This window comes from Pan troglodytes, chromosome 10, assembly GCF_028858775.2.
Source record: "Pan troglodytes isolate AG18354 chromosome 10, NHGRI_mPanTro3-v2.0_pri, whole genome shotgun sequence".
Taxonomy (NCBI): Eukaryota; Metazoa; Chordata; class Mammalia; order Primates; family Hominidae; genus Pan; species Pan troglodytes.
Window position 1 is genome coordinate 7473074 of NC_072408.2, and position 21192 is coordinate 7494265.

At 41.8% G+C, this 21192-nt stretch overlaps 2 protein-coding genes across 31 annotated transcripts in view; one reads left to right on the plus strand and one right to left on the minus strand.

Annotated features, from left to right (window-relative positions):
• Positions 1 to 4299, minus strand: part of KDM5A (lysine demethylase 5A) — a 106006-nt gene extending 101707 nt beyond the window's left edge. For 2 of the 3 annotated variants that reach the window (XM_003313426.7, XM_016922686.4), the window contains exons 1-2: positions 3905 to 4299; positions 863 to 940 (exon numbers count right to left, since the gene is read on the minus strand). In XM_003313426.7, the coding sequence (XP_003313474.3) occupies positions 863 to 940; positions 3905 to 4069 (243 nt within the window). In that variant the 5' untranslated portion in view covers positions 4070 to 4299. The remainder of the gene's footprint in view (positions 1 to 862; positions 941 to 3904) is intronic. The other variant, XM_063785382.1, reaches the window with a different exon arrangement.
• The window catches only part of CCDC77 (coiled-coil domain containing 77), a 78591-nt gene continuing 61481 nt past the window's right edge, over positions 4083 to 21192 (plus strand). For 3 of the 28 annotated variants that reach the window (XM_054663925.2, XM_054663932.2, XM_063785393.1), the window contains exons 1-2: positions 4370 to 4465; positions 20353 to 20406. The gene's annotated coding sequence lies outside the window, so the exon portion shown is untranslated. Of the gene's footprint in view, positions 4466 to 4618; positions 4637 to 9951; positions 10050 to 16314; positions 16515 to 18353; positions 19453 to 20352; positions 20407 to 21192 lie in introns of those variants that run through there. The other 25 variants (XR_010147928.1, XM_063785385.1, XM_054663921.2 and 22 more) reach the window with 19 other exon arrangements.

Genomic DNA, 21192 nt, shown 5'->3' on the forward strand with positions numbered 1-21192 from the left:
CAAAAATTAGCTGGGCATGGTCGCTGTAATCCCAGCCACTAGGGAGGCTAAGGCAGGAGAATCGCTTGAACCCGGGAGGTAGAGGTTGCAGTGAGCCGAGATCGCACCACTGCACTCCAGCCTGGGTGACAGAGCGAGACTCTCTGGAAAAAAAAAAAAAAAAAAAGTATGTATTAAACTCTCAGAAATGTTTTGGGGAGAAAAGAAAAAAAACTTCAGAATGACATAATAAACCTTTGCTATCAATAATTTTCCTTCTGTACTCTAAAAGTTTTCATATCACAATGAAGAACCTTCTGAAAACCCATAAACAGAAAAAACAGCAAAACGTAGACTTCCATTTAGAAAATTTAAGATAAATTAGTAATACTTAAAGTAATTAAAAAATAATACTTAAAGTAATTAAAAAGTAATACTTAAAATCTTAATAAATCAGATTAACACTCCTGGCAAAGTTCCATTAAAACCAAAACCAAAACCAAACCAAAACAAAACAAACTCTGAAAACTAGGGTTTTAAAATAGGATTTAAAAATCCATTTTCCAAGAACCGAGGGAGAAAGAAATCTTCCAAGATTAACAAAAATTTTAGTAGAGTAAGAAACACTAGAGAAAGTAGAATTTAAGAATTCTAAGTCTCTGAAGCTAAGCATTGAACATTTCTCAGTTAAATGGAAAAACCATAACAACTTTGCACAATTTTTTAAAAATCATACTCTTCCTCCAAACATCAAGTAACTATTCCATTCAATACCAATTAACACAAACTCTAGGCTGTGGTACATGAGCTTCTCAAAGTTCTCTACCTACAGCCCTAATATAAAGAATGAATTAGGAAGCAGAAATGGTGACAAAACACTTACCTCAAGTTCATTCAGGCGCTGGACTCTTGGAGTGAAACGAAAGCTTTTTACTTCACAGGCAAATGGAGGCTGCCAGTCCTAAATAGAAAGATTTTTTTAAAAAAACACAGTGGTATGTAAACAAGGAATGCATTAATTATTCCCTTAAAGGGGGGTTTTGCCACAAATCATGGTGCTAATAGACTAACTTACAAGTCTTCTTTATTATAGAGACAGAATGAGCAATTATTTTCGATAAAATAATTTTAATACAGGTTGAGTATCCCTCATCTGAAATGCTTGGAACCAGAAGTGTTTTGGATTTCAGATTTTTCCATATTTTGGAATATCTGCATATACATAATAAGATAACTTGGAGAAAGAACCAAGCCTAAATACAAAATTCTTTTGTTTCATATAAAGTTATACATAGGCTAAGGTAATTTTATGCAATATTTTTAATAATCTGGTGCATAACGCTTGTGTATACTGGACCGTCAGAAAAGAAAGGTGTCACTAGCTCAGCCACCAGTGTGGACAATTTGTGGTTGTCTGGCATCACCATCATTCCTGACTGTGAATTTACATGCTACCAATAAACAATCATTTCCTTACACTTATTTCCACTTAAGTAGTTAACAGAAAAAATATACCATACCATTAATACAATGAAAAAAATAATAGGTTCAAGCTGGGTGCAGTAGCTCATACCTGTAATCCCAGCACATTGGGAGACTGAGGCAGGAGGATCGCTTGAGCCCAGGAGCTTAAGACCAGCCCAGGCAACAGAGCGAGACCCTGTCTCTATAAAAGAAAAAGAAAAAGAAAAAGAATAATTCAGATTTTGGATGATTTCGGATTTGGAATTTTTAAAGTAGGGATGGATGCTCAACCTGTATTGTTCAGAGAAGCAATCCTCTTCAAACCAGTCCCACCGTTTACCTCCCACAATTATGCTTTCCCAAGTTAGTCAAGTGGAATTCAATGAGGTCATGTACCACAAAACAGTATCTAGTAAACATTCAGGTTTACCAAGATCAAAAAAAAAAAAAACTTTTGTTGAAACTAAAAAGGGTAAAATTTAAGATTAAAAAGAAACTTTTAAGAAGAACTTATTTATTTAAACAATTTTTTTATGTTATGTGTAATGTGACAGAGCACTTTATGTTACACAAATGTTTTGTTCAAAGCCCAGCTTCTGGGAACCCAAATATTCAAAAAACACGCAGAACAAGGACAATTTCCAGACTGTGATATAACTAAAATTAGATAGCATATTTCAAGTGGGGTCTAAATAACATAGTTTGATTTGGCCTAATTAACAGAATAACAGTAAACCTATTTTAAAACGTGAGTAGTCAAAGAAAAAAAAAAAAAGTCTTACCTTGGAAACTGAAGAAATCTGCCAATACTAAAATTAAATTCTGATTGCAAACAAGATTTATTTTCAATAATGTGACATAAAGAGAAAGCATTATTTCAGCATTTTTTTAAGTAAAAAAACTTTTTTTAATCGAAGTAACCATGAATAGAATTTCTAATTAATAAATTCAAGAGTAGATAAAAATATGACTTAGGAAAACCTTCAATGCTTAAGATTTGTTAATATTAGGTAATTATGATAGAAAAAAGGGTTAAATGGAAGTTTTTGGAGGATGGCAATGCATATCATCATAGCAATTATTTGTTAATCCTCTACTTGAAATGAGTAGTCTATAACCTTAAACAAAGTCATTCAACATAGTGAGAGCATTATGTCTGTTTCAGAATCAGAAAAACTGATCTAGGTTCAAAATACACTTTGCCACTTGCCCAAGATCACACATTTGGTGTTTTAACTTATCCAGATTAGCCTCATCTGTAAAAGGCGGACTTTATTTACCTGTCAGGGCTTCAAAGATTAAAGCAAACAATCTATAGGTGTTAAATTAGCTCCTCCTCGCTGTCATTTAAGTTTTTAATACGCTGCGGTGCCTATCTCTGTGGTAGTCAGTGGTGACGGCAGATGCTTTTTAAAAAGCAACACTGGTAACAGTGCTTAATATTTTATCATTACTAATACTAGACAAAACATAAAGCAAAATGCCTTTAACAAGCAACGACTAAAGCAATGGTTCGAAAACCTCAACTTACATGAAGAATCATCTGAGACTAGTTGCTAGAAAAGCAGATTCCAGAACTTCCACAACAAGACTAGAGATCTGCATTTAAACAAGCATCCAGGTGACCCTGGTGCAAGTGGTCCAGCAACATCATTTAAAAAGCACTGGTCTAATGAGTAAAGAAAAACACCTTTGACCCTGAGTAATCACTCAACCTCTTGGGGCATTAATCCCCTCCACACAAGGGATAGTATCTGTTTTCCTTACCTCAAAGGTGAGATTATAATTAACCTTATAGGCAAACCTAGTTATCTGCAATAACTGTGATTCTAAAATCGTTGATCTTGAGTTCCCTATGTCAAGAGATTTCAACATTTCCTTCCACCTCCACTATAAACCAATTTTTCCTAAACCTCTAAATTTTAGAATTATTGCTGCTCCTTCTCTTTCCCCGCTAAGACTTTTTCACTGCGGCAATAATTAGTCTGGAGTTCTTGTCTAGTAATACCATCCGGTGAGACTAGAGCTCAGATAACCTTTTCAGAAACCCTAGCCCTGAGATGAGGCCTGCAAATATTTGATCCAACCAGGTCTTGAATAAAGAGATAGCCGACTATCAAACCATAATGAGGATACGTGAGGGAAGAATACGTCACGTCATAATACTGTACTTTAAACACCATATCGGCTAACGAAAGGCTTTAGGCCCACGGCTGAGAGAAAAGTATCAGTTCCCAAGTTCTAGGCGGAAGAGGCCCCAAAGACACCACTTTCTCGCGTTCAGACGTGTCTACATAAGACCACAAAAGAAACCGAGGCAAAAACATCCAGAAACAGGCTCCAGTTGTCTCAAAAGAGAGTACATATGAAACGAGACAAGGATCAGAAAAGTAAAGCTAAACCCAGTGTACGGACTCCCCCATTCTTCCTTCTCCCCCTCTCTCTTCACAGACTGAGGTACCTTGGGCGGCCGAATTTTGCAGATGCCGGTTTTCTCCGCCAAAGGCCGGATGCGGCCGATAAAGCTGAGCGGATCTGTGAACTCCTCCCAGCTCGGCTCAAAGACGGGGCACTCTGGAGGTGGCACGAACTCCGCCGCGTAGCCCCCCGGCCCCACGCCCGCCATTGCAACGGCCGGTGGGGGGGGGTGGGTCCCCGTGGGGAACCGGTGGAGAAAAGCTGGCTGAAGCCCACTAAGCCCGTTCAAGTCCCCTGACAGAGGCCGAAGCGCATCTTCGCGGACAAGAACCGTTCAACACAGAAACCCCAGAATCGCTTCCTCCTCCCGTTTGTTATTGTTTCTTGCAAGGCTTTTCCTCTGAGGTTCAGGACTTTTCCGGAAGTTACCGTGCTGTCAAATCCCTCCGCCCCCTGCAGGAAACGGAATCCTTCCGCAGCTGCACGACGCCTGTGTGTCTGGCCTTTCCTTCTTCTTCTCTTCCCCGGCAGCACAGTGTGGCTGTTTGTCTCCTTGCCCGCCAAAGTTCTGCCCAGTCCAACGACTCCACGCAGCTCGCCCTTGGTAAGGGGTCGGGGAGGGGCACAAGCTCTCCTTTACTAGAGGTACGGATTGAGGGAAGCCGACGGGGCGAGGCGGGGAGAGGCGAGGCGAGGCGAGGCGCGACGCGACGTGACGCTTTCTTCCGGCGCGGAGGAATGTGTAATGCTCCAGAGGGCAGAGGTTGTGCTTCCGGTGAGGAGGGTCCCTTTCCCTTTTGTGTATCAGTGCACTCGAAAACACGCCGGCCTTAATCTTAAGCACCGCGCCTCACCGCCCGTGCTTCGTAATTTGTTTTAACCTACCCTGCTGCGTTTATAGCAAGTAGCCTTTCCAGCATTTCTCTTTTTTTAGCCCTTTGAATGCAGATATTTTACAGTAATCTCACTCTGCCACTTTATACCCGGCTCTTCTCCATAAAAACAAGTGCAGGTCTAACCCATCCCCTAAATCCTGCCAGCTGGCTTTAGCCACCATCCATAAATTGCTTTTCCTTTTACACAGGACGCAGCAGCTCTCCTGAATTACCAGCCAGTATCGTCTAGCTACCTGCAGGACATCTCACTTTGATAACTCAAAGTACTTTAATTGTTCACTGTTTCTTCAGTGTTCCTGGTTTCCATTAATGACTTCATCTATTCAGTTGCCTGAGCAAAAAAAAAAAAAAAAAAATCAAGAAATAATCCTAATTCTTTCTGCTCTCACTTCCCATGTATAATCGTGTGTCTCTCCATCCCCGTTACCAGTATCCTAATTTAAATACCCTTACTGACAACAGCTGATTTCTCCTCTCAAATCCCTCTCCATCCACAAGTTGGATTGCTTTGTCTAAAATCCAGAATTCATCTTGTCACTTTTCATCTCCAAACTCAACAACTCCAAACATCTTTTTTAATTGCTGATTTGCTGCTTTGCTCTCCAGCTTCATCTCTCCTGCTTCTCCATATGATCTACAGAAGTTTTTGTGGTGACTTTAGTACAGCATGATTTTTCTCACCTCTGAGTAACAAATCAGGGGACTTTGAATAACACAGATTGCCCTCCATAATGTGAGTAGGCCTTATCCAATCAACTGAAGGCCTGAATAGAACAAAAGACTGACCTTCCATGAGCAAGAAGGAATTTTGCCAGTAGATGGCTCTCAGACTTGAACTGTAGCATCACCTTTTCCCTGGCCTCCAGCCTGCCAACCCACCCTGCAGATTTTGGACTTGGAAGCTCTATAATCAAGTGAGTCAAGTCCTTAAAATAAATATCTTTATAAACACACACACACACACACACACACACATCTTATTGGTTCTGTTTCTCTGGAGAACCCTGAATACATCTGGGGTTGGAGGGTTCAAGATGGCCTCACTTACGTGTCTGGCAGTTGGTGCTGGCTATTGGCTGGGAAGTCTTAGTTCTCCACATGGCTTCTCATCTTCTGGTAGATGGAGCTTTTCCACTGCATGGTGGTCTTAGCATTCTAAGAAGATGAGAGTGGAAGCAAAGACCTAAAGCCTAGACTCCATACAATCATACAATCATACAATTATTATAATGATTTATGTCCAGGTGCAGTGGCTCACGCCTGTAATCCCAGCACTTTTTGAGGCCAAGGCGGGCAGATCACCTGAGGTCAGGAGTTTGAGACCAGCCTGGCCAACATGGTGAAATCCTGTCTCTATTAAAAATGTACAACAATTAGCCCAGGCGTGGTGGCAGGCGCCTGTAATCCCAGCTATCCAGGAGGCTGAGGCAGGAGAATTGCTTGAACCCAGGAGGTGGAAGTTGTAGTAAGCCGAGATCGTGCCACTGTACTCCAGCCTAGGCAAGAAGAGTGAGACTCTGTCTCCAAAAAAAAAAAAAATATTTACAACAAAGTCTTTGATTTTTACCACTTAAATCTGGAAAACTATATTATTCAGAAAAAGAAATAATGGAATTCCGAATAAAACAAGCCACTGATAATTCATTTTATTAAACATTCAATTAAATGTAATGGTTTTGCTTTCAAATTAACAGAGCGTGAGAACCTGATAGAACCTCAGTATAAGCACAAATCCTTAAAAGCTTTGATTGGTCCTATTTATTTCCTGTTATTTTCTTCAGATTATACTTACCTATTTTATTTTAAACTGTCTCTCTAGTAGAATAGAAAATGTATAATGATTCTCAATCATTTTTATTTGCCACAGTACTTCTGAGAAATCTGTAGTGGTTGCTTACAACAGCAGGAAGTCTGTAAGAGAAGACAGTGAATAGAAGGGCAGCAAATATTAACATCTCTGGTGCGAACAGAAGAAACTTCTCTAGTTACAACCACCTCACATTCTGATGCTTCCCTCAGGGAGGGCACATGAACCCCACTCCCACCTCTCATGCTTACCCCTTTGAAAATCACTGTTGTAAAAATCCAAATTGTGTTTTATCAGCTTCTATGAGGGCATTCTGCACACACAATGTTAAACTGAGTCAATAGTATTTGGGTTTCTGGTCAGAACAGTGGAGTATAACTGTAGTTTAAAAGGATCATTTGCATTACTTAAACAATCCTTGACAGTAACTTTTCAGAAAAAAAAAATTAGAGTATTATTTATCCGAAATTTATTATCCTGAGTGTTAAAATAGACTAAAATGAATACTTAGATCTGATAATCATTTGGCTAGACCGTGGTCCCTGGATTTTTAAAAAATGCAATAAAACCTCACAAAATCAGATTAATTAGGGTTAGTTTCAGAGAGGGAAAAGTCAAAATTACTGAATTCTTAAACAAATGTCATTTTAATTCAAGAATAATTTCCACCAGTGATTCTCAAACTGTTTTGGTGTCAGGACGCCTTTACTCTTAAAAATTATTGAGGCCAGGCACGGTGGCTCATACCTGTAATCCCAGCACTTTGGGAGGCCAAGGCGGGCAGATCACTTGAGGTTAGGAGTTCGAGACCAGCCTGGCCAACATGGAGAAACCGCATCTCTACTAAAAAATGCAAAACTTAGCCGGGCGTAGTGGTGGGCACCTGTAATCCCAGCTACTTAGGAGGCTGAGGCAGGAGAATCACTTGAACCTGGGTGGCGGAGGTTGCAGTGAGCCAAGATGGTGCCACTGTACTCCAGCCTGGGCAACAGAGTAAGACTCTGTCTCACAAAAAAAAAATTATTGAGAACCCCCAAAGTTCTTGTTTATATGCATAATACATATTGATGTTTACTATATTAGAAATTAAACCTAAGATGTTTAAAATATTTTATTCATTTAAATATAAAACTTTTATATTTAAATACATTTTTAAAATAATAACTATATTTTCCAAAACAAAAAAATCTGGTGAGAAGAGTGGCATTGGTTTACATTTTTTGTACTTTTTTTTTTAACATTTGGCTTAGCAGGATCGATCTGGATTATCATATCTGTTTCTCCATTCAACCCGTTACAGTATGTTCTTTTGGTTGGAATATATGAAGAAAAACCAGCACCACACAAATATGTAGTTGGGAAAGGAAGAGCATTTTATTTTTTTTTTAATTTTTATTTTCTGAGACACAGGGTGTCACTCCGTTGCCCAGTTGGAGTGCAGTGGCACAACCCTAGCTTACTCCAACTCTTGGGCTCAGGCAGTCCTCCTGCCTCAGCCTCCCAAGTAGCTAGGACCACAGGTGTGCATCGTTATGCCCAGCTAATTAAAAAAATTTTTTTTGTAGACATGGGGTCTTGCTATGTTGCCCAGACTGATCTCAAACTCCTGGGCTCAGGGATCCTCCCACCTCGGCCTCCCAAAGTGCTGCGATTACAGGCATGAGCCACCATGCGTAGTGTAGAGAAGCATTTTAATAACCTTCTCAGATAACTGTAATTTCTTAAAGGCTAACAATTTGGAATCTAAAACTTTATCAGTTAACTTTTTTACTCTGTTACATTAAAATGGTAGTCAATCTTGTCCTTTTTTTTTTTTTGAGACAGAGTCTCGCCCTTCCCCCAGGCTGGAGTGCAGTGGTGCGATCTCAGCTCATTGCAACCTCTGCCTCCTGGGTTCAAGCAATTCTCCTGCCTCAGCCTCCTGAGTAGCTGCGATTACAGGCGCCCACGACCACACTCAGCTAATTTTTGTATTTTTAGTAGAGACGGAGTTTTGCCATTTTGGCCAGGCTGGTCTCAAATTCCTGGCCTCAGGTGATCCACCTGCCTCGGCCTCCCAATGTGCTAGGATTACAGGCGTGAGCCACTGCGTCCAGCCAATCTTGTCCTTGAATGGACTTTTTTACCCAGTCATGCTTTTGTAACATCATGCATTGGTCATTTAGAAAATGCTGGTTCACTGAGTTATATGGCTTTTCCTAATGTTGACATGTATTATTATATAATATCAAAAAAATTTACAAAAATATCACCATCAATTTATCAGGCAGTTGGGAAGTTGTCAAACTCATGATGACAGAAACAAGTTTTCCAAAATTATAATTTTCACTTGAAAGCTCAAATTTTATTATTGCCAACAAATACCATTAGTTGTTTTCATTGAAGAGATTGACTCACTTTGTTCATTTTCAAGAAAAGATCTGCCGTATCTAAGTCTGAACAACCATAGTTTGTCTGTTAGTCCTTCTGGTGTTCTGTGAAAAAAGTGGCTAGTTGAGCTGGTATTATTTCCTCGAGAAAACCCTCTGTATGCAACTGAGTGCGTTATGTGTTCTTCTTACTTCATCGCACAGACAAAAGACATATTTAAAGGTCTAGATTTATCACAATTAATAATTTTTACTCCTTTATGAAGGGCATTCTTAAATGACACTGGCTTTCCCCAGTGAGTCTATGTAATGAAGGCAATGACTCCAAGTATGGTTTGGTGTCACTACCATGATTCATGCTGAGGGACCAGCGTTTTACCCACTGTTGCTTTTGTACCATCCATGCAAATGTCAACAGTGAACATGGCAAATAGCATCTTAGTATTACCACGGTCAATGCTGCTCTTGTTTAGGCCCTTTCTCTCATACGAATTTCCACTGTGGCATTCCAATGACCTTCAAGCATTGTTCTTGTTTGATCCTTTGCCACCAGTGTGGTTTTTAAAAATTATCAATTTGATGTTGTGTGATTGCGAGAGAGTGAATTGGAGAATGACTCTTTGGCATTGTAATGAATGATGATGCATTAATTTAGATATAGAATGGAAGAAGAGCAATCTAATGGGGGGAGGCAGCACACCTGTAGGGAGGAGGATTATACATGCATTCAACATTTATTCCACATCTCTATGTGCCAGGCACTCTTCCAGATGCTGGATATATGACGGTGAACAACAAAAAAAGACAAAGTATCGGCTCTCATAGAGCTCACTAGTAGAAAGGGAAGACAAAAGAATAAGCACAAGCTAATAAATATATACTATTTTAGTGATGATAAGATTTTTTTAAAGTGGAGAAAGTAAGGGGGCTTGGGTGATCATCAAAGGGCTCACAGATTGGTGACATTTGTTTTTTGTTTTTAGTTTTCTGAGGCAGGGTTTCATTCTGTCTCACTTAGGTTGGAGTGCAATGGCATCATCTTGGCTCACTGTAACCTCAAACTTCTGGGCTCAAGCGATCCTCCTGCCTCAGCCTTCTGAGTAGCTAGGACTACAGGTGTGTGCCACCACGTCTGGGTAATTTTGTTTTATTTTTCTATTTTCTATAGAGAGAGGGTCTGGCTGTATTTCCCAGGTTGGTTTCAAACTTCTAAGCTCAAGCAATCCTATTGCCTTGGCCTCCCGAAGTGCTGGAATTACAGGCATGAGCCACTGCACCCAGCCAGATTGGTGACATTTGAATAGAGGCTACTTTATAAAAATAAAAGGACAAATTGCTAAATGAATATCCAATCAGGAGGGATTACAGCTAGCCTTCCATATATGTGGGTTCCTCATTTAGAGAGTCCGTATCTACGAACCCAACCAACTACAGAAAATATTTGGAAAAAAAAAATAAAAATAATAATAAATAATAAAAATAATACAGATTAAAAAACATTACAGGCCGAGTGTGCTGGCTCACGCCTGTAATCCCAGAACTCTGGGAGGCCGAGGTGGGTAGATCGCTTGAGGTCAGGAGTTCGACACCAGAGTGGCCAACATGGCGAAGCCCCATCTCTACTAAAAATACAAAAATTGGCTGGGCGTCGTGGTGCATGCCTGTAGTCCCAGCCACCTGGGAGGCTAAGGCAAGAGAATCGCTTGAACCCAGAAGGCAGAGGTTGCAGTGGGCTGAGATCACACTACTGCACTCCAGCCTGGGTGACAGAGTGAGACTCTGTCTCAAAATAAATAAATAAATACAAAATATAAAACAATACAGTAAATCTAGTGCAGTGGCATGCATCTGTAATCCCAGCTATTCAGGAGGTTGAGTCAGGAGGATTGCTTGAGCCCAGGGGTTTGAGTCCAGTCTGAGCAACACAGCAAGACCTTGTCTCTAAAAAATAAAAAATAAAAGAAAATAAACTTAAATACATTTTGAAATTTAAAAAAGTCAATACACTGGCCAGGCGAGGTGGCTCACGCCTATAATCCCAGCACTTTGGGAGGCCAAGGCGGGTGGATCACCTGAGGTCCGGAGTTCGAGACCAGCCTGGCCAACATGGTGAAACCTCATCTCTACTAAAAATACAAAAATTAGCCAGGTGTGGTGGTGGGTGCCTGTAATCCCAGCTACTTGGGGAGGCTGAGCCCGGAGAATCGCTTGAACCTGGGAGGCAGAGGTGGCAGTGAGCTGAGATTATGCCACTGCACTCCAGCCTGCGGGACAGAGCAAGACTCCCTCTTGAAAAAATAAATAAATAAAAAAGGAAAAGGAAGAAAAACAACTATTTAAATTGTATTAGGTATTATAAGTAATCTATAGATGTTTTGAAGTATACGGGAGGGTGTGCCTAGGTCATATGCAAATAATATGCCATTTATGTAAGGGACTGGAGCATCTATGCCTTTTGGTACCCAGGAATTGCCTGGCACCAATCCCTAGCAGATACTGAGCAAGGGACAACTGTATTTCCAATTAGGGAGATAAGTCAAGATTTTACAAAAGTGGTAGTATTTGAGTTGGCCCTCGTAAGAATTTTGAGTGAAGATGCACTGAAAGGGCCAATCCAGATAAAAGGAAGAGTGTGAACTGAAGCTGGAAAGTGCGTCCTGTGTTCAGGAGATGACCACATCAGTTTCTTCTAATAGAGACAAATGGGGTCAGATAGCTGCAGTCTTTGAATGCCATGTTACTATCTGAACTTCATTCTCTAGTCTGTGGAGAGTCATCAAAGGTTTATAAGCAGGAGTGTGACAGACCCGGAATTGAATGTTTTGGAGACAGAGTCTCGCTCTGTCACCCAGGCTGGAGTGCAACAGCGTGATCTCAGCTCACTGCAACCTCCACTTCCTGAGTTCAAGCAATTCTCCTGCCTCAGCCTCCTGAGTAGCTGGGATTACAGGCATGTGCCACATGTAACCACACCCAGCTAATTTTTGTATTTTTACTAGAGATGGGACTCATGCCTGTAATCGGGTAGATCACGAGGTCAGGAGTTCAAGACCAGCCTGGACAAAAATCACCTTTTATAGAATGGATTGGAGGCAAGAACACCCAGTTAGAAGCCTATGGTAATAGTCCAAGTGAAAGGTAATAAGACACATAGTGGAAATAAATAGGAAGATATATATGAAGACAGGCTCACCATGACTTGATTTTTTAAAAATTGCAGGGGCTAAAAGAGAGGAAATAGTCAAAGATACCGAGCCAAGATGTTTGGGAAGATATTAATGTAATTAACAGAGAAAATCACAAGGGAGAAAAAAGCAGGTTTGGGAGTACAGGCGTAACTTGGAGATATTGCAGGTTCAGTTCCAGACCACCATAATAAAGTGAATATCACCATAAAGCAAATTGCTCAAAATTTTTGGTTTCCCAGTACATAAAAAAAGCTATGTGTTTACACTATACTGTAGTCTAGTGCATTATTTCTAGTTTGCATTATTTCTTTAAAAAAATGTACATGCCTTAATTTAAAATACTTTTTGTTTTTTGAGACAGAGTCTTGCTCTGTCACCCAGGCTGGAGTGCAGTGGCGCGATCTCGGCTCACTGCAACCTCTGCCTCCTGGGTTCAAGTGATTCTCCTGCCTCAGTCTCCCGAGCAGCTGGGACTACAGGCGCCCGCCACCACGCCCGGCTAATTTTTTGTACTTTTAGTAGAGATGGGGTTTCACTCTCTTAGCCAGGATGGTCTCCATCTCCTGACCTCGTGATCCGCCCGTCTCAGCCTCCTGCAGTGCTGGGATTACAGGCGTGAGCCACCGCGACTGGCCTTAAAATACTTTATTCTAAAAATGCTAATGATCGTCTAAGCCAAGTCATAATATTTTCACTGATGGAGGGTCTAGCCTTGATGTTGGGGGCTGCTGACTGATCATGGTGCTGATTGCTAAAGGCTGGGGTGGCTGTGGCAATTTCTTAAGACAACAATGAAGTTGTTTTCATTCCTCCTTTCATGATATTGATTGATTCCTCCTTTCATGAAAGATTTCTCTGTAGCATGCAATGCTGTTTGATAGCATTTTACCCATAGTAGAACTTCTTTCAAAGTTGAAGTCAATCCTCAAACCCTGCAACTGCTTTATCGACTAAGTTTCTGGAATATTCTAAACCCTTTGTTGTCATTTTGGCAATGTTCACAGCATCTTCACCAGGAGTAGATTCCAGCTAAAGAAACCACTTTCTTTACTTATTCATAAGAAGCAACTCTTCATCCATAGTTTCATCATGAGATTGCAGCAATTCAGTCACATCTTCAGGTTCCACTTTTTTTTTTTTTTTTTTGAGACAGAATCTTGCTCTGTTGCCCAGGCTGGACTGCAGTGGCACGATCTGGGCTCACTGCAACCTCTGCCTCCCGGGTTCAAGCGATTCTCCTGCCTCAGCCTCCCAAGGCTCCACTTCTAATTCTAGTTCTCTTGCTACTTCCACAGCATCTGCAGTTATTTCCTCCATGAAGTCTTGAACCCCCTCAAAGACATCCAAGAGGATTGGAATTAACTTCTTCCAAACTCCTGTTATTATTGATATTCTGACCTCCTCCCATAAGTCACAAATGTTCTTTTTAAAATTTTTTAATTAAATATATTTTTACTTTTTTTTTTTTTTTTTGAGACACGGTCTTGCTCTGTCACCCAGGCTGGACTGCAGTGGCACAATCTCGGCTCACTGCAACCTTGGTCTCCCGGGCTCAAGCAATCCTCCCACCTCAGCCTCCCAAGTAGCCAGGTGCATGCCACCACTCCTGGCTAGTTTTTGTATTTTTTTATAGAGACAAGGTTTTCTATGTTGCCCAGGCTTGTCATGCACTCCTGAGCTTAAGTGATCCACCCACGTTGGCCTTCCAAAGTGCTGGGTTTACAGGTGTGAGACATCTCACCAGGCCAAGTCACAAATGATCTTAAGGACATCTAGAATGGTGGTGAGTCCTTTCCAGAAGGTTTTTGATTTACTTTGCCCAGATCCACCAGAGAAATCACTATGTCTGGCAGCTATAGCCTTATGAAATATTTCTTTTTTTTTTTTTTTTTTTTTTGAGACGGAGTTTCACTCTTGTTGCCCAAGCTGGAGTGCAATGGCACGATCTCAGTTCACTGCAACCTCCGCCTCCCAGGTTCAAGTGATTCTCCTGCCTCAGCCTCCTGAGTAGCTGGGATTACAGGCATGTGCCATCACGGCCAGCTAATTTTGTATTTCTAGTAGAAATGGGGGTTTCTCCATGTTGGCCAGGCTGGTCTCGATCTCCTGACCTCGTGATCCGCCCACCTCAGCCTCCCAAAGTGCTGGGATTACAGATGTGAGCCACCGTGCCCGGCCTGAAATATATTTCTTAATAAGACCTGAAAGTCAAAATGACTCCTTGATCCATGAGCTGCAGAATGTCTGTTGTGTTTGCAAGCATGAAAGCAACATTCATCTGTTTGCATACCTCCACCAGAGCTCTTGGGTGACCAGTTGCATTGTGAGTGAGAAGTAATATTTTGAAAGAAATCCTGTTTTTCCTGAGCAGTAGGACTTAAAATAAAACATACATAAAACGGTGAACTTAAAATACTCAGTTAACCATGCTATAAACATATATGCTGTCATCCAGGTTTTGTTGTTCCATTTATAAAGCACAGGCAGACTATATCTAACATAATTCTTAAGGGCTCTAGGATTTCAGGGATGTAAATGGGCACTGGCTTCAACTTAAAGTCACCAGTTGCATTAGCCCCTAACATGAGAGTCAGTCTGTTCTTAGAAGCTGTGAAGCCAGGTATTGACTTCTCTCTAGCTACAAAAGTACTACTTGGCATCTCCTTCCAATAAAAGGCTGGTTCATATATATCAAAAGTCTGTAGTTTAGTTTAGCCACCTTAATCAATTACCTTAGTTAGCTCTTCTGAGTAACTTGCTGCGGCATCTACATCAGCACTTGCTGCTTCACCTTGCACTTTTAAGTAATGGAAATAGCTCCTTTCCTTAAACCTCATGAACCAGCCTCCGCTATCTTCCACCTTTTCTTCTGCAGCTTCCTCACCTGTCTCAGTCTTCATTTTATGGAAGAGTTAGGACTTTGCTCCAGATTAGGCTTTGGCTTCAGGGAATGCTGTGGCTGGTTTGATCTTCTATCCAGACCACTCAAACTTTCTCTATATCAGCAATGTCTGTTTCACTTTCTTATCATTTTTGTGTTTACTGGAGTAGCACTTTTAATTTCCTTCAAAAACTTTTCCTTTGCATGTACAACTTGGCTAACTTTGGTGCAAGAAGACTGGCTTTCATCCTGTCTTGGCTTTCAACATGCCTTTTTCACTGAGCTTAATCATTTTCAGCTTTTTATTTAAAGTAAGAGATGTGTGACGCTTCCTTTCACTTGAACCCCCACTGTAGGATTGTTAATTGGTCTAATTTCAATATTGTTGTATCACAGGAATAAGGAGGCAAGAAGAGAGGGAGAAAGGCAGGGAGATTGCTGGTCTGTGGAGCAGTTAAAACATCCACAACATTTATGAATTAAGTTTGCCATCTTATATGGGCATGGTTCATGGTGCCCCTAAACAATTATAATAGTAATATAAAGGATAACAGATCAGCATAACATATACAATAATTATGAAAAAGTTTGAAATATTGTGAAAATTACCAAATGTGGTGCAGAGACACATAGTAAGCCTGTGCTGTAGGAAAAATGGCGCAGATAGATTTGGTTCCATGCAGAGTTGCCACAAACCTTACATTTGTAAAAACAGTTACCTGGGAAGCGCAATAAAGGAAAGTGCGAGCCTGTAGCAGATGCATGTTCCATTTAGACATCCTTAGGACTCACACCAGCGAAGGGCCCCAGCTTTTCCATACCAGTAGCTGTAATTCTGAGACGAAAGTGCTTTTCCCCCACCTTTACACCTTGCTTTCTGGAAAGATAAGACCATAATGGATTTTGAACTTGCTTTTATCATTAAAGCCCAGTGTCTTACATTTCTCCGGAAAAGGAAGCAGTGTTTGCCATGGAACAAATAGTAGAATTTTAATACATAGTCCCCTGACCGTAGAAACTGAACCTCAGGTCCTATCCTGGCTCTAGGCCACCCGGTCATGGAAGAAGAAACTTTTCTTAGAATCTTTATCTTCTTGAGACAAGCTTGGAAATTACAACATATATGTACCATGAACGCGAAGTACCTGAGCTCAAAGCAGTTGAGCAATCTTAAGTGGAGGTGCCCGAAAGTGGTGCGTTCTGACCCCAAACGTCACACTACCCGTCCCTGGAGGAGCGGGTTGCAGCCCAGCTGCATCGCCCCGCGCAGAGCTCCAGGCAGAAGAAAACTACATTTCCCAGAGACCTCTGCGCGGCCGGGAGCACCGCGAGGAGGGGCGAGATGGGGGCGGGCCTCTGTGTGAAGGCCCTTCCCATTGGTGCGCAGTCCAAAGGGCCATGTAAACTTCTTCGCGATTGCCCGGATTCAGGGACGCTCAGTGGCGCCGCGACGCTCCTTGGTTTGAGTTTTGTTTTTCAGTTGCGTTCCCTGACTCGGAGTCTTAGTGTGTCGTGAGTATAGAGTTTCGGGTTTGGGGTGAAGGGGTTAGGTAAGAAGCCTTGGGAAGAAAATCTGGTGAGGGAGAAGTAACTGCGGAAGCAGTGCGGAGGAGAGGACGTGAGCCTGAATGTGGTGTCCGTGGAGGGGCTGGGGAACCGGAGGAGGAAAGCTCCAGTGTGCAAAGGGAGAGACCTCAGGAGTGCTGGAGCGTTGGGACCTGGAGCAGTGAGGGAGTCGAGAATGAGATGAAGTGGAAAAAGGAGTACGGGATTCGGGCGCCCTGGAGATGCGTTCCGGTGTACTCTCACCCCACGCTGGTCTAGCTCTCAGTTTCCTCATTTGTGAAATAAGGGGTAGTGAAAATACTTAACAGCTGTGGGGATAATAAAATAAATTGTACAGATTTGTCACATGGCTAAAAGAAAAAAATTCAAAGTGCTACACAAATGTTAATTGTTAGTAGACAAGCTAAAAGAATATATCTAAGCAAGGGTATTGGAGTTAGGTGCAGAGACGCTAGCTGAAACCCGTTAATTTACCTATAAACAAAGGCATTGTTCCTTTGGAAAAGGCAATGAAGAGTAAGACGCGATTTCTGTCTGTAGGGAGCGCACGCTAGCATGGGAGAAACGATAGCAATAAAGCACTCTAATATGTTGACTTGTAGAGAATTTCAAAGGCAGTTCTTTTGCACTTAGATCATTTTTGCTGAATCATTTTGGATGGGGAGACTCAGGAAAGAGAAAAAGGAGGTGGTATTTAAGATGAGTTTTCATGTACAGACTAGATTTTGTTAAGTGACATTATGAGGGTTGTGGAGGGAGTTGTGTTCCAGCTAGAGGGAAGCTCATGAACAAAGGTATGGAGGCAGGAAAGTTATCTGGAAACGGTACATTTAGGAGAGTAGAGAGAAATAAGGCAGGAAAGTTAGGTTTGGCCCTTATGTAGAAAGCCATGAATTCTAGGCTAACAAATTGGATTTAATGCTTTAGGCTATGAGGTGCTACTGATGTATTTTATTAAAGAAAACGGTCCAGGAGACGCAAGGAGTAGGTAGAACCGTTAAGGTGTTGTAGTGGTGTGGGTAAGAAGTATTGAGACTCTGAATTAACATGGTCATTGTGGAGATAAAATATACAAGATATTCATATGGTTAGACAGGAGGTTCAGGAGAATGAGTGATCAAATGATGAATTTAAGTTGCCAACTCCCGGTTGCTTGGAAACGCTGAATTAGTAACTAAAATAGGAAAGTCAGAAGGGGCATGTTTGGATAAAAAGATGATGTGTCAGGTTTAGGAAATGTTAGCTTTGAGATGCTAAAAAAATACCTAACTTGAGTGATTTCTTTTTTTAGTTAAACGTTTCAAGTGCCAGTAGGACTGTCGGTGAAAATGTCCGGTACATTTTTGTTAATTCAAATCAAGAGGTTGAAAGAGATGTCGTTGATTTATTCAACATGTAATTGTTACTTACTGTATGCCATGTAGTGTTTTAGATGACAGAGTTAATAATAAAAACAGGAGGAATAATGATGTTCCCAAAGAAATGGTTAGAGGAAATGATAAAGAAACTTGAAGACAGAACCTCTGAGCCAAGGGAGTAAAATTGTCGATGATAATAATAGTCCACATTTACTGAGTGCTTATATATGTGTCAAACACTGTCCCTCGGCCTTATATCCGTACACCAACCTATGACATAGAAGTAACTGAAATTTAGAGAGGATAACTTGCCTGAGGTACACAGCTAATAAGAGGCAGGGCTTTGACTCAAACCCAAGTCTGATATCAGAGCCCACATTCTCAACTACAAAGCAATATTTATTTTTATTATTATTATTTTTTCCAGGTGAGGTCTCACTCTGTCACCTAGGCTGGAGAGCAGTGGGGCAATCTCAGCTCAGTGCAGCCTCTGCCCCCCAAGCTCAAGCAATCCTCTGCCTCAGCCTCCTGAATAGCTGGGACTACAGGCACGTGCCACCACTCCCAGCTAATTCTGTAATTTTTGTAGAGACAGGGTTTCACCATGTTGCCCAGGCTGGTCTCAAACTCCTGACCTCCAGCAGTCCATTCACCTTGGCCTCCCAAAGTGCTGGCATTACAGGCATGAGCCACTGTGCCCAGCCTATTTTAATTGTTTTTTGAGACAGGGTCTTGCGCTGTTGTCCAGGCTAGAGTGCAGTGGCACGATCACTGCTCACTGCAGCCTTGAACCCCCAGGCTGAAGTGATCCTGGCACCAAGCAGGTGGGACTACATTGCCACTGTGCTCAGCTAATTTTTAAAATTTTGGTAAAGACAGGGTCTTGCCATGGCCTGCCCATGCCAAGATCCGGTCCCAAAGTGATATATTTTTAAAGGGTAGTTGGCACTACCAGGCACAGTGGCTCATGCCTGTAATCCCAACACTGGCAGGCAGAGGTGGGTGGATCATCTGAGGTCAGGAGTTCGAGACCAGCCTGGCCAACATGGCGAAACCCTGTCTTTACTAAAAATACAAAAAAAATTAGCCACAGTGGCAGGTGCCTGTAATCCCAGCCACTGGGGAGGCTGAGGCAGGAGAATCACTTGAACCCAGGAGGTGGAGGTTGCAGTGAGCCAAGATCGTGCCACTGCACTCCAGCCTGGGCTGAACAGAGTGAGACTCTGTCTCAAAAAATAAATAAATAAATGGGTAGTTGGCACTATCTAATTAAGAATACAAGTGAAGGAGTAACTATTGGATGGAGGAGGATAGAAACAGAAAAGAGCAATTGAATTTATTAATTTGGATGTCTGCTGACCAATAAGAGCTTGGTTAGATGTCATAGTAGAAGCCCGAGGCCTGGCTCAGTGGCTCATGCCTGTAATCTCAGCACTTTGGAAGGCCAAGGGAGGAGGATTGTTTGAGTCCAGGAGTTCAAGGCCAGCCTGGGCAACATAGCAAGGCCCCGTCTTGCAGCCAGAGAGGTGAGTGTAGACAACTTTTCGTAGACATGTGCAACAGTGAGGAGAGTCACTATGAAGGAGAAGAGGGATTGCAGGTTGTTAGAAGGGTCTTTCAAAGCTTCAGATTACTTTTTTTTTTTTTTTTTTTTTGAGACGGAGTTTCGCTCTTGTTGCCCAGGCTGGAGTGTAATGGCGCGATCTTGGCTCACCACAACCTCCGCCTCCCAGGTTCAAGCGATTCTCCTGCCTCAGTCTCCTGAGTAGGTGGGATTATAGGGATGCACCACCATGCCCAGCTAACTTTGTATTTTTAGTAGAGATGGGGTTTCTCCATGTTGGTCAGGCTGGTCTTGAATTCCTGACCTCAGGTGATCCGCCTTCCTCGGCCTCCCAAAGTGCTGGGATTACAGGCAGGAGCCACTGTGCCCAGCCGCTTCAAATTACTCTTAAATGGCTTTGAAACAGTGAAATTTAACTCTAAGTTGTCACCCATATCCGTACAATGGAATTTTATTCAGCCACAAAAAGGAATGAAGTACTGATACATGGTACCACATAGGTGAACCTTGAAAACATTATGCTAAGTGAAACAAGCCAGTCACAAAAGACCATATACTATGTGATTCCATTTATAGGAAAGTCCAGAATAGGGAAATCTGTAGAGACAGTAGGTTAGTGGTTGTTAGGACTGGGAGACAGGGATAATAGCTGAAGGACACAGGGTTTTTTTCTTGAAGTGACGAAACTTCTAAAATGGACTGTGGTGATAGGTACACGCATCTGTGAATATACTAAAAATCATTGAATTTACACTTTGAATGAGTTTAATGGTGTATACAAATTACATTCCATAAAGCTGTTTTTTTAAAAAAAATGTTACCCATAATCCTTCCATGCCAATCCAATAACTTTATTTTCTAGGTTATTTGGACAAGAGGCACATTGACCCAATTTGGAGACATATTTTGGAAGGAGGTGAGTTTGGAGGAGGAGAGTAGTCTTTTAAAGGAGAGAATTAGAAGAAAGATGGCATATTTGAAGGGTTGGCTGTAGAAGAAAACAAATGGGATGAGAGAAGCAGAAACAGATTTTTAAATCTAGATTGAATAGACTGGCCAGCAGAAGAAAAGGATGTTTAACAGTCTTTCAAATTCATATTGAGAGTTGTATATATATACATATACACTTAGTATGAGCCAGGCCCTGTTTATGTTACTAGGGATACAGCAGTGAACATAATAGATAAAAACCCGCTGCCCTTAGTGAGTTTGCATATTCCAGTGTGGAGAGACAGACATTAAATATTAGATGGTTATAAGTGTTCAACTTTTTTTTTTTTTTTTTTTAAGAGAGGGTCTCACTCTGTCACCCCAGCTGGACTGCAATGGCGTGATCATGGCTCACTGCAGCCTTGACCCCCCGGTGCAGGCGATCCTCCTACCTCAGCCTCCTGTTTAACTAGGACTACAGACATGTGCCACCACATCTGGCTAATTTTTTGTAGAGACAGGGTTTTGCCATGTTGCCCAGGCTGGTCTCAAACTCCTGGACTCAAGCAGTCTGTCCGCCTTGGCCTCCCAAAGTGCCGAGATTACAGGCGTGAGCCACTTCAACTCGCCAAGGTTGTAAGTGTTAATGGAGAAAAGTAAAACAGAGAAGAGGGATGAGGTTGGTAGAGTGGTCAGGGAACACTTCATCAAGAAAGTGACATTTTAGCCCTGAAGGAGGAGAGGGAGTAAGCCACATAGATAAATGGGGAAA